This window comes from Chiloscyllium punctatum, chromosome 16, assembly GCF_047496795.1.
Source record: "Chiloscyllium punctatum isolate Juve2018m chromosome 16, sChiPun1.3, whole genome shotgun sequence".
Taxonomy (NCBI): domain Eukaryota; kingdom Metazoa; phylum Chordata; class Chondrichthyes; order Orectolobiformes; family Hemiscylliidae; genus Chiloscyllium; species Chiloscyllium punctatum.
Window position 1 is genome coordinate 27350466 of NC_092754.1, and position 12851 is coordinate 27363316.

Genomic DNA, 12851 nt, shown 5'->3' on the forward strand with positions numbered 1-12851 from the left:
CTTCAACTAATTTTCAAATTTCTATAGACAATCCCCTATACCTTTGTTCAAGTCATTAATTTGTTCAGTGAACCGTTGAGGCTCCAATATAATTCTGAGGGAATGCCATTTGAAACAACTAGCTACTCAACCAATTCCTAGTCTCTCATCCCCAACCAATATCCCAGTTAGATGTATAAATCTATCTAAATTTGATGATTTCTCCTGTATTTATTTCTAAAATGGCTTACAGAAATTCATACAGATGGCATGTCTGTTTTCCTATCATTTTCCTATTTATCATGCTAGATATCAGCTGTTTGTTTAAGTGGATTAGTCATTCATGACCTAAGCTTCTCAAATCTTTGCACACTTCTATCAGTTTGTATCTTGAGCAAATTTAAGTAATATGACGTGGGTGTCTCTGCAAGATTGGAACTTATTACTTATCCCTAATTCCTCCTGAGAAGATGTGTTTTAATAGTGAACCACCTTTTCTCACTGTTGTAGTCTGCTTGGTGAAGCTACTCTCACTGTTAGGGAGTTCTAGGAATTTGATTCAAACAAAAAACGAACAGCAATACAGTGCATGTCTGGACCCTTTTTTTCCCTAGGAGGCAAAGATCGGAGATTTGGAAGATGATGTTGAAGAAACCTTGTTGAGTTGTGGTAGTAGATGTTGTAAATGGTATCAACTATAGTCAAATTGCAGAGGTGCTGGCAAGACTGAATGCCTGAAAAGTGATGCTTTGTCCAAGTAGTGTTGAATTTCTTGATGGTAGTTGGATCTGAACTCATCTAAGCAGCTGGAAAATATTTTATTATACCCCTGACTTATCTTGTAAATTATGGAAATGCTTTGGGAAGTTGGGAGGTATGATATTTGTCATTGAATACCCAAACTCTGACCTAATCTTGTTGTAGAATTGTATGCATGAAGATGCCTGGAGCAATGAATAGCAATAGTAGAGGCTTCAACCTTTTTCATCTAGACAAAGACATGCTTACCGTATCTATTATAATTATTTGAGCAGTTAATGAGCAAGTTAGAGAAAGGAGAACCAGTTGATGTGATCTGTTTAGATTTCTAAAAGATGTTTGACAAGATGCCGCACAAGAACCTACTAAGTACGATAAGAGCCCGTGATGTTACGGGCTAGGTACTGGCTTGGATAAAGGATTGGTTGACTGACATAAGGCAAAGAGTGGAGATAAAGAAATCTTTTTCAGGCAAGTAGTCAGTGACTAGTCTAGTTTTACAATAGACAATAGGTGCAGGAGTAGGCCATTCAGTCCTTTGAGCCTGCACCGCCATTCAATGTGATCATAGCTGATCATTCCTAATCAGTATCCTCTTCCTGCCTTATCTCCATAACCTTTTGATTTCACTATCTTTGAGAGCTCTATCCAACTCTCTCTTAAATGAATCCAGAGACTGGGCCTCCACTGCCCTCTGGGGCAGAGCATTCCACACAGCCATCACTCTCTGGGTGAAGAAGTTTCTCCTCATCTCTGTCCTAAATGGTCTACCCCGTATTTTTAAGCTGTGTCCTCTGGTTCGGCACTCACCCTTCAGCGGAAACATCTTTCCTGCTGCCAGAGTGTCCAATCCTTTCATAATCTTTTATGTCTCAATCAGATCCCCTCTGTCTTCTAAACTCTAAACTTTGAAACTTCTAAAGTTTTGCAGGAGTCATTGTTGGGACCGCAACCATTCATGTTATGAATGATCTGGACAAAGAAACTGGGAGCACTGTTTTGAAGTTTATAGAAGGGAAATGCTCAATAGTTTTTAAGTTTAAGGGACATGCAGTGTTGAGAAAGTGGGGAGGTTGGAGGAGGACTTGGACAGGCTAGGAGGGTGGACAAGTAAGTGGCAGATGAAATACAATGTGGGAATATATGAGGGTATGTACTTTGTAAAGAATAGTAGCAAATACTATTTTCTAAATGGGGAAAGGCTTCAGAAATCTGAAGTGCAAAGGAACTTTCAAGCCCTAGTTTAGGATTCTCATGATGCTAACATGCACATTCAGGAAGACAAATTTCAAAAGGGTTAGGATACTAGAGCACGGATGTGCTGTTGAAGCTGCATAAGGCTCTGGTCTGACTGCATTTGGAATATTGTGACCGGTTCTAGACCCCATATCTAAGAAAGGATGTGCTGGTGTTGGAGAGGGTCCAGCAGAGGTTTACAAGTATGACGCTGGGGGTGAAGGGCTTGTCACATGAGGAGCAGTTGAGGACTTCAGGTCAATACTCAACAGAGTTTAGAAGGATGAGGGTGGATCTGATTGAAATGTAGAGAATATTGAGAGGATAGAATGAATGTGGAGATGATGTTTGCACTGGTGGGAGAGACTAAGACCTGAGGGCACAATCTCAGAGTGAAAAGATGACCTTTTAGAGTTGAGATGAGGAAGAGATTCTTCAGATCAAGCGTGGTCAGTCTGTAGAACTGTGTATCACTCCTGTGATAGATACACTTATCACAACATAAAAAAGACTGTCTAATGTACAATCTAGATAATGTATAAATTTAGTAAAGATAATCCTCAATGAAAAACAGTGCTGTATAATTATTACGGTTTTTATTAAAAAAGATCAAGTTCCATGATGTGTATTTCCTTATAGTATTGAAGTTATTATTAGTGAGGCTGAGTAAAGTTCCAAATATTTTTTGAGAATCATGCATTCGGTGCTTTGTTTATTGCGTTGCCTAGTTTATTGCCTGTGTTTGCTTTGTTAAAATTATGATGCAAGTTTTCACAATCTTTAGGCCGTTTAAAAATGCAAAGTAGTTTCTGTGATGGTTCAGTTGGTGAAGACAGGGTGTAACTGAACACTTCAATGTTTTCTCATCTGATTAATTAGATACTCCCAACCCAAGCAACATTTTGTGTGCTACAATTGGTCTCTGACCAGACTATTAATGGGGAAAATCTGTTGCTTTTTGGTTGCCCAGTAACTATCATCAATCTAGAAAGTATTTGCATGTGAACATGCAGTTAGAACAGAATTATATATCTGTTGTGATTGGATACTAAGCTGACAGTCTCAGTCTTGAGTTTTCACGTTACATATTTGGTATTCCTTTAGAAATATTGGAAATTTCAACAAGTTAGGGTTCAACTTGGTATTGAAATGGGGATAATGATTAGCTGAGTGGTAGTGTTCAACTTGGATAAAATATAGTTGCAAATTAGTTGACATCTGTCTACACCTCAGTGGGAGTACTAGAGATCGTCAATTCGGCAAAATAAATGAAGTCAGATTTTAAAAAAAATACTGTTAGTACAATGGAGCTATCTGATAATTTGTTCAGCAGGGATGGGAGAGGAGGCCAAAAAGGTGAATTTTCTGGCCTAGTAGAGGGGGTTGACTAATGCTCATCACACACTGCACATCCATGGGTCTACATTTTTTACTGCGGTGTCTTTCATGCTACATAGTTTTTTTCCCCTAATGAATCTGTTCAGAAATGTTATTACACCCCTCTGGAGCATGTGGGATTTGAACCTGGACCTCCTGGCATAGAGGTACAGATGTTACCATTGCACCACACCAGCCCCATCAATCAGATTTTTCTTTGCTTGGAAATCTTCCAATTTCAGGTTCCATTCTGATCCCTAATTTAAAGGGCAATTTGTTGATCAGTCCTGTTTGATATTTTCTCTGGCAACAGATTTTGTCATTCCTTTTGAAAACTGTTTCTACTTTTGATTTTAAGGATATTTTAACCGTGGAACATAATACTTCGGCATGCCCTTTAAGATGATCCCCGATGAGATGCCTGCAAGTTTGGGTTATTACATAACCTTAAGCCAGTTCCCATCAATGTTGATGTGTTGAATAATGCTATGTTGACAGCCCCACCTACTGGTGCAGTATTTTTAGAGTCTTGAAATTGCTAATTATTTGAATATTGAATATGTAGTGTTGCCACTGAGGAGAAGATCCAGTTATGAGTAATTTTACATACACAGTTTATATTATATATTCTTATACCCTCATTTATAAATAAACATGAAATTTGTTTATATAGTTTCCTTTACCACCCCAACATTCCCAAAACCTGTCACACCCAATTAAGCATTTGTGATGTGTAGTCACTGTTAAACAAAGTCAGGAAAACGTTTGCAGGACATGAAAAAAATGCAAAATATTTACTTTATTATGGATGTGTACATAACTTTCAAAAATGATGTATTAACTGCAAAATGAACATGGAAAATCTGAAATAACCAGAAATTGTTAAACAATATGAAAATGCCATGTAAGTTGGGATCTTGTTTCAAATTTGTGGTCTCCGATTAACCTTCAGCAGTCAGGTGTAATTAACATGGCTGGAAAATGTGATTCAGCTGTTCCACCTGTGAAAGATGGTAGTTGATTAACTTTGTAAGTACTATGTGCTGGGGGAGGGGATGTCCAAATCATTTATTTACAAACTACTGTATCACAGTTTATTGCATTCTCTCCTCAAAGGCTCGATAGCATATGATTGATGGATAAGATGTGCCACACTGACACCATGCATTAACAAATGCATTCTGATTATGCTAGACTTTGTTTCTCACCAGTCTGAGTGACAACCTGACAACCTTAAACTTTCATTCTATTTTCCATTATGTAGCCAGTTGCTATCGATTCTGATGCTTGTACCTTGACACCACATTCTATGATCTTAGGCATTCTCTTATTGAAGGCATTTTAAAGTCCATGTATATCAAACCCATTGCATTACCTTTGTATACTTGTTACTTTATTTAAGAATCTGTAGTTAACATTCCATTTTTTGTTTTCTAGATTTTTTTTCTTCTGTTGTATCTTTAAGAAGTGATTCCATTATTTTTCCTATCATTGCAAATGCTCCATTTTCTCTTTTGGCTATGAGGTGAACTTCAGATGCATTTCATGGATGTCAAATGTTTTTGTAGTGTTTTGAGTTGGATGTGTTTTCGAGGGCTATCTTTGAAAGAGTTGATAATTTGAGACTTGGGTAAATGCTGTAAACTGAAAACTAACCAAAAAAAATAGATTTATATAATGACAGTTCATGTGGATGTTGCAGACCTTCGTGCCATTATTAAACTTTAGGAGAACAGAGTATTTCTATTGCTGTAGCTATTATTGTTTGTGTACTTCAAGATTTGCAGATTTTTTACCTAAAATACTCGAGTTCAAGCTTTCCCTTTAAAAACTTTCCAGATTTAAATAGTTTACTCCACTAATTTATTTGAGCAGAAAAATAGTTCACAACCAAAAGCATGTATTTGAAGGGGCATCTGTGTAAAATGCACAGATTATAATTTTTTTTCTAAATTAATTATACTTTTTAAGTTTGAAATAAGATATTCCCCGGCCTTTCATTGTAAGGCAGAAAACATTCGAGCCTTAAATTATATACAGTGCGGTGATTTTTGTTTTGTATGAATTAGAAGAAGCTGCACCTATTCGCCTCATTCATTGTGTTTGTCGGTTGTGGCCCCACACCAGGACATTATATTCCTCGATAATTGCAAGAATCTTCATTTTGCATCTGTATTTAAAACGAATATCATGTTTTTCGTTTTGAGGTGATGGTTAGTCCGCGTATGCGGCCGAAATGGACATTTCAAACCGATTAAATTACTGCCAAGGAGAGGCTGTTGCGATTGTCCTTTTGTCATTTTCCCTCCCCCATAGTTGTTTGTTTGGATCGGCTATGTTAACGTTTGGTGTGACTCTAGTATAATAAAATGCTACAATACTTCGGGCAGGGGTTACTTTTGGTCTCTTTTTTAATGTTGCAAATGTGGATCTGTCGACTGGACTACTTGATTGTCCAAAACCATTTTAAAACAGCGTTTTTCGTAAGCGAGAGCTATTCTGAGCACAGAAAGGAGAATTGTTTTGATTCTGCAGTGTATTATGTAAAAATGTGTGGCATTCACTTGTCTCAAGAGACTTGGCTAGAAAAAAAACGAGGCTGCACAATCCAATGCTAATACCACGCTCGTTAATTAAAAAGAAAAATCGCATTATTCGAGAACAGCATTGTACAGAACAGTCATATCTGATAGCAGTAGGACACCTAAGTACATGTCTGTTCTCAGAAATAGGGAACAACCGTTTGAATGTATACGAATTAGAGAGAAATCTACAAATTAGGCATACCGCAATGAAATCCTGCTACATTCCCAACGTATCATGTGATATCGCTGTCGAGCCACCCAGCTACAGAAAGGTAATTTAATTGATGACTACGTCCAATGAGAATACTATCAAGGATTATGTCCTTGAAATAATAAAAATCGTTGTGCGTTACCAAAAGATTACTTTGGGAAAATGAAGTTACATTTTAACACCGGATTGTGCACATATTCTAAATCTAGCTGGCCATTTTTCTTTACAACATTGGCATATTCTGCTAACATTGTTCAAGTCATGTCTTTTTTTCTCTCTCTCGATCTCCCGCCATTACATGGATCTGTTGGATCCCTGTGATGTATCCCGCCATTTTACAGCATTGCACCGCCAGTCGGCTGCGAGATTGCAGCAACTGGAGAACTTGGAAGGCAGCCACGAGGTGCGTCCATGTAGCCAGTTCAGCTCAGTTGAGGGAATGCGCGTTATTATTCCTCTCGGCATTTACCCAAAGTGCAGCCTCTTGTGTAAACGGCCTTGACTTTTGAAGTGACATGAACCCTGTAAACAGACAGAAACGTTTATGTTTAATCTGGGTTCAAATAACAAATCGAGCCGCAGTTAGTGAATGGGTGGCGTATTACCACGATTAGTGACGTTGAAACTTCGATCATTTTAATTACAATGTGTTGTATACATGCGTTGTAAATTAAAAACGTTTGAGATAACATTTCACAACTTTAGTGACAAAAGTAGTTTTCGCTTCGGTTGTGTTTTACTTAATGGGAGGATTAATAATTATTTTGGGTGAGGCTGAGAATAACTGATACTTAAAGAAAGCGTGTACAAAGACATAGAGCCATACAGCATAGAAACTGGCACTTCGGCTATGTCAATGAGATCAACAAACACCAAACCGCAGCCAAATGGGATTAGTGTACTTGGTCCACAGTTTGATCCACAGCCCTGGCATTTTAAGTACTCATCCAGATGCTGCTGAAATGCTGCAAGAATACCTGCTTCCACCAACCTTTTCGGGCAGCATTGGAATTTGTCTACCATCCTCTGGGTCAAAGGGTTTTCTCAGATTTCCTTGAAACCACTTGCTCCTCGCGTTAAACGTATGCCCTCTAGTTTTGGAACCATCTGCTAAAGGTTTGGAACCTGATCTATCTGTGCTTCATAATTAAATAAGAAAAAATTAATAAAATTAATTTTTTTGATCAACTGTTGAGAGGAATGTTATTACACACCTCTGGAGCAGGTGGGATTTGAACCTATGGCTTCCAGTCCAGGACTAGGAAACTGCCACTGTACCACATATACCTCAACCAGACCACTCCCTTTGCCGCGTCTGTGCCATGGAACCAAACCCAGCCTGACAGGCTTTTCACTCCAGGCAACATCCTAAACAAGACTCTTTGCATATGTCGCACTTCTTTGTTTTGCGAAGCAGGAATTTGGAATTTGGTGTCTTGTGACATAATAGATCTGGTGTTTACAAATTGAGGAGATGCTTGATATGTATTTTGAAAATTTCTAGTTGCAGTAGGAATAGATTGTATCTAAAAATTGCAGTATGTAAACTTTAGTTTCCTGCCATGTGTTTCATGTCACTGATTTATTTTTCTATACTGCTGTTAGCCAGAAGCTGAATGGAAATCTACCAAAACATTCCTTGATGGTTTTTGTATTAAGTTTAGGATTTTTAAAGCATCACCATTAATGGAAAAATCAACAGATCACCTAGACAATAATATTTACAGCAAGCTTCATTTGAAAACAATATGCTGAAAATGGTGACAGTGATTAAACATCGTCCATTCAGGGAATAGTTGAAACTTACAGATCAGGGTCCCTAGTCTGTTCTGACTTGGATGATTGGATCCTGTTCAATACCATTCACTACTGACGGGTTGGACAGAAGGGCCTGTTTCCATGCTGTACATCTCTATGACTCTGACTCTATAACTTCTCAGGTACTGAAGGATTCTGTGTCCCTGTAAAGGAAGACTGGGCGAATTTGCATGCACGGGTTGATAAATGGCAAATAAAATAATTTCACTTCGCGCAAGTGCCAGACATCAAACATCTCTGGCATGAGAAAACTGAACCATCATCTCTTGATATTAAATGGCATGCCATTGCTGAATCAACGTTCTTAATCTGAAACTTGCCAGAACTAGCATTTTAAATACCATGACTACGAGAGCAGATCAGAGGCTGGGAATTTTATGGAGACTCCCTAAAGTCTGTCTCAATCTATAGTTAAAAATCACACAACACCAGGTTATAGTCCAACAGGTTTAATTGGAAGCACACTAGCTTTCGGAGACAATCACCTGATGAAGGAGCATCGCTCCGAAAGCTAGTGTGCTTCCAATTAAACCTGTTGGACTATAATCTGGTGTTGTGTGATTTTTAACTTTGTACACCCCAGTCCAACACCGGCATCTCCAAATCAATTTATAAGGCAGAAGTCGGGAATGTGGTAGAATAATTTCTGCTTGTCTGAATGAGTGCAGGTCTAGCAATACATAAGCTCAACAGCAGCCGACTTGAACATGCACACTTTCCATTCTTAATCCATGTTTTACATACAAGATGTCCTGGAACAACTTTCAGAGGATCTTTTTACTAACCTGTGATCTCCACTAGCTTAAAGGAAAAGGCAGCGGATGCGCACAACCAGCTCCATCTGCACGTTCCCCTCCACCCATATATCATCCTGGTTTGAAGCAATATTACTCTGTTAACAGTTGCTAAGTCAGAAACTTCCTTCCAAACAGCAACGTCTTGGTTTCTCAGAATCTCTGCCATGGAGTTTGTGCCGTTTAAGTGGGCATGTTGTCACCACTATATCAAAGGCAGTTATGATGGGTATAAGTGCTAGCCTTGCAAGCAATGTTCAGATTTCATGAATAAACTTTAAAAGTAACTACAGATTATGGGTTGGCAGTGCCAAGGTTGCAGACAGAGATGGCCTGCCACTCGTGCAGGTGGCACTGGTGAGCTCATGTAACCAAAACAAAGCCATGGACGAAAGAATGCATTTTAGAGTCATAGAGATATGTCGCATAGGAAGCAGATCCTTCATCCACCATGTCCATGCTGATCAGATATCCTAAATTAATCCAGTCCCATTTGCCAGCATTTGGCCCATATCGCTCTAAATCCTTCGTATTCATCTGCCTATCCAGATGTCTTTTAAATGTTGTAATTGTACCAGCCTCCATCACCACCTCTGGCAAGCTCATTGCATACACACACCACCACCTGCGTGAAAAAGTTGCCTCTTGGGTCCCTTTTTAAATCTTTTCCCCTTTCACCGTAAACCTGCATCCTGTAGTTTTGGACTCCCCTACCCCTGGGGAAAAGCCTGAACTATTCACCTTATCTATGCCCCTTATAATTTTATAAACCTCTCAGGCTTCAACACTCCTGGAAAAATAATCCCAACCCTGCAGCCTTTCCTTTAACTCAAACCCTCCAGCCATAGCAACATCCTTGTAAATCCTTTCTATTAGCAGGGGGACCAGAATTGAATGAAGTATTCCAAATGTAGCCAAATCAATGTCCTATATCGCTGCAACCTGAACTCCCACTCCAGTACTCAATGCACTGAGTATATGCACCAAACGCTGCCTTCACTTTCCTGTCCACCTGTGGGCTCCACTTTTCGGAACTATGAACCTACGCCCCAAGGTCTCTTTGTTTGGTAACCCTCCCTGAGGACCTCACCTTTAAGCTTATAAGTCCTACCCCGATTTGCTTTTCCAAAATGCAGCACCTCAAGTTTATCTAAATTAAATTTCATCTGCCACTCCTCGGCCCATTTGCCCATCTGATCAAAGTCCTATTGTGTTGTAAGATAATCTTCTTTGCTGACTACTACACCTCCAATTTTGGTGTCATCTGCAAACTTACTAACCATGCCTCCTATGTTCACATCCAAATCATTTGTAAATAATTTTATAATCCACTAAATAGAAGAAGCTAACATTCAGTCTTGAACAATCGCACTTTGGACCATGACACTCACATTCAAAGTGCAAACATGAACCTGATGAGTTCTCAGACCTTTGTCTGATTTAGGTAGGTTTTCAGTAGAGCATAAGGCATCAGTCGTCGTGTTCAGGAAATGAGCCACATATAATTGGATTGGTGGTGATGGGAAGACAAAGAAAGAATGTTGATAAAATAAAAAGGGTGGTTCATTCCACCTCACCCATGCGCACTCCCAACATTGGGCTCCAACAAACTCCTCAGGGCGGGATACCTCCTAACCATGAGTGATTTTGTATTTGTTACCTCCATTTATACAATAACATTTTTAAGAACTATATCCTTGACGACTTGTTCTAGTCCCTGTTTGTATGTAATCCCCTCTTCAAATTATGCCAATTAGTGTGCTCATATGGGCAGCACTATTTTGGTTCCTGGCAATTGCTGTTTCTGGTCACCGTGCCACATAGTTGTGGTGTTGTCAGTAAATACTGACGAAGCACTCTGGTGGGGTAGGTTAATATTATGATTGACATCAATTAAATGGGTTCTTGTTTCTAATCGTAATATAATGAGTCCTGCTAGAAATATACAATTCTTTAATTTATTGATGTATGGCATTTCCATGGTCTAGAAAATTGTATGGATCCAGCACAACCAGCAATTATGAAATGAGTTTGCCAACTCTTACCAAATCTGGCACATTTACTGGCTGTATGAGACTCGTGTTTTGAGAACTAGTGTACTGACCTATCAGTGTAGAAGTGGTCTACATAGACATCAGATGAGCATAGAATCAAGCTTCACTATATTTTATTACCAAAATTCATAAATAAGACCTATTTGAATAATGCATAGGAGAACAATTATGGAAAAGACTTGAGTCCTTCACAATCACAAGACTAATCAAAGCACTTCACAGTTAACAAAATAGTTTTGAAGTATTGTCACTGTTTTAATGTAGAAAGCATGGTAGCCAATATCTGCACACCAATACCCTACAAACAGCAAGGACCAGATGGTCCATTTGAATCATGCTAGTTGAGGAATGCATGTTCAACAGGACACTGGTGAATTCTCCTGCTCTTATTCAAATGATGTCATAGGAATTTTTATTTCACCCGAGAAGCCAGGTGGGCTTTTGGTTTAGTACATTATCTGGAAGATGGTGGTTTTGATAGTACGGTACTCCTTCAGTACTGCACTGGAATTTTAATTTTATGCTCCAGTCTCTGAAGTGAGAGCTGAATCCAAATCAGTCTGCCTCAAATAAATGTGTTAGTATCAACCATGGGTGAAACATACAAAAATAATAATTCAAAGCTTTCATTCAAAGAATAGCAAGGATGGACCCTTGCTTTATATTTTAAAATTAAACCCTTTTGACAAAAAAATTAAAATTTATAACAAGTTTAGATTTTCTATTTCCGATTGCTTTGTCTTGATTTATTTTTGCAATTATTCATTAAATGATATGTTTATTTCCATTTTAGCAACGCTTTACTTTTAAAAAAATATTTTGAGAAAAATGAGTCTTTTCAAAAATCTAGAACACTGAAAAAAAAAGTAAAGGTCAATGCCTTCTTAAGTAGGAGAAAGTGAGGACTGCAGATGCTGGAGGACCAGAGTTGAAAAATGTAGTGCTGGAAAAACACTGCAGGCCTGGCAGCATCTCCTGCTCCTCGGATGCTGCCTGGCCTGCTGTGTTTTTCCAGCACCACATTTTTCAACTAATGTATTCTTAAGTGTTTTAATGAATGTTTGATATTGTATCTGACCATTGCCCTGCACTCTAATCAATTTTCTGCCTCAGGCCTAACTTTGTAGAAGGATCCATACATGAATTAATTTAAATAAACAAGGTCTACTTGTCAGAAAGTAAATGAGCATTTTATGGCTAATTTTTTTGGGAAGTAGCAGATGTTCCTTTATGTAACTATGTTACAAGTCAATACAATGATCTAAATTCTAGTGATCAGGCATAGAGAATGTTTGTGTTTAAGAAATGGTGCCAGCTTAGAATCTGGCACTCTTGTCAAATTACAGAAGTGCTTAGTCCATGATATCAATAGTCATTTGGTATTACAGAACTTTTTAGTATTGCTGATAAAAGGCATATTTTGAAGCTTTTTTCGGTAATATTGATATACTTTGTTTTGAGATTAGAATTAATTAATATGTATTTCTTTGGAAGCCGTGTTAATATTAACACTACATATTTTTCTTGTGCAGTGAACAAAGTGGTAAAAGTGATACAATATGAATTTGCAGATTGTTATACAGCTCCTCAACTGTAATTACGTCCTGGGAGATTTGTACTGTGCATATTTATTTATCGTTGTCCTTGACTGGATAAGTCTTATTTAAATTTAATACATTAATGCTAATTTTTTTCTTTTACTTTCAGATATGGCCGTGTGGAAAGTGTCAAAATTCTTCCCAAAAGGGGCTCAGAAGGTGGAGTGGCAGCCTTTGTGGATTTTGTGGACATCAAAAGTGCGCAAAAAGCACACAATTCTGTCAACAAAATGGGAGACCGGGATCTGCGAACGGATTACAATGAGCCTGGCACTATTCCTAGTGCTGCTCGGGGATTAGATGATACCGTTCCTATAGGAACTCGTACTAGAGAGGTTTCAGGGTTCAGGGGAGGTGGTGGGGGGCCAACATATGGACCACCACCATCACTACATGGACGGGAAGGACGTTATGAACGGAGACTTGATGGGTAAGTTCCA

At 38.5% G+C, this 12851-nt stretch overlaps 1 protein-coding gene across 7 annotated transcripts in view; it reads left to right on the top strand.

The window, feature by feature from the left end:
- Positions 1–12851, top strand: part of spen (spen family transcriptional repressor) — a 101043-nt gene that overhangs the window by 8934 nt on the left and 79258 nt on the right. For all 7 annotated transcript variants that reach the window (XM_072586566.1, XM_072586571.1, XM_072586568.1 and 4 more), the window contains exon 2: positions 12521–12841. In XM_072586566.1, the coding sequence (XP_072442667.1) occupies positions 12521–12841 (321 nt within the window). The remainder of the gene's footprint in view (positions 1–12520; positions 12842–12851) is intronic.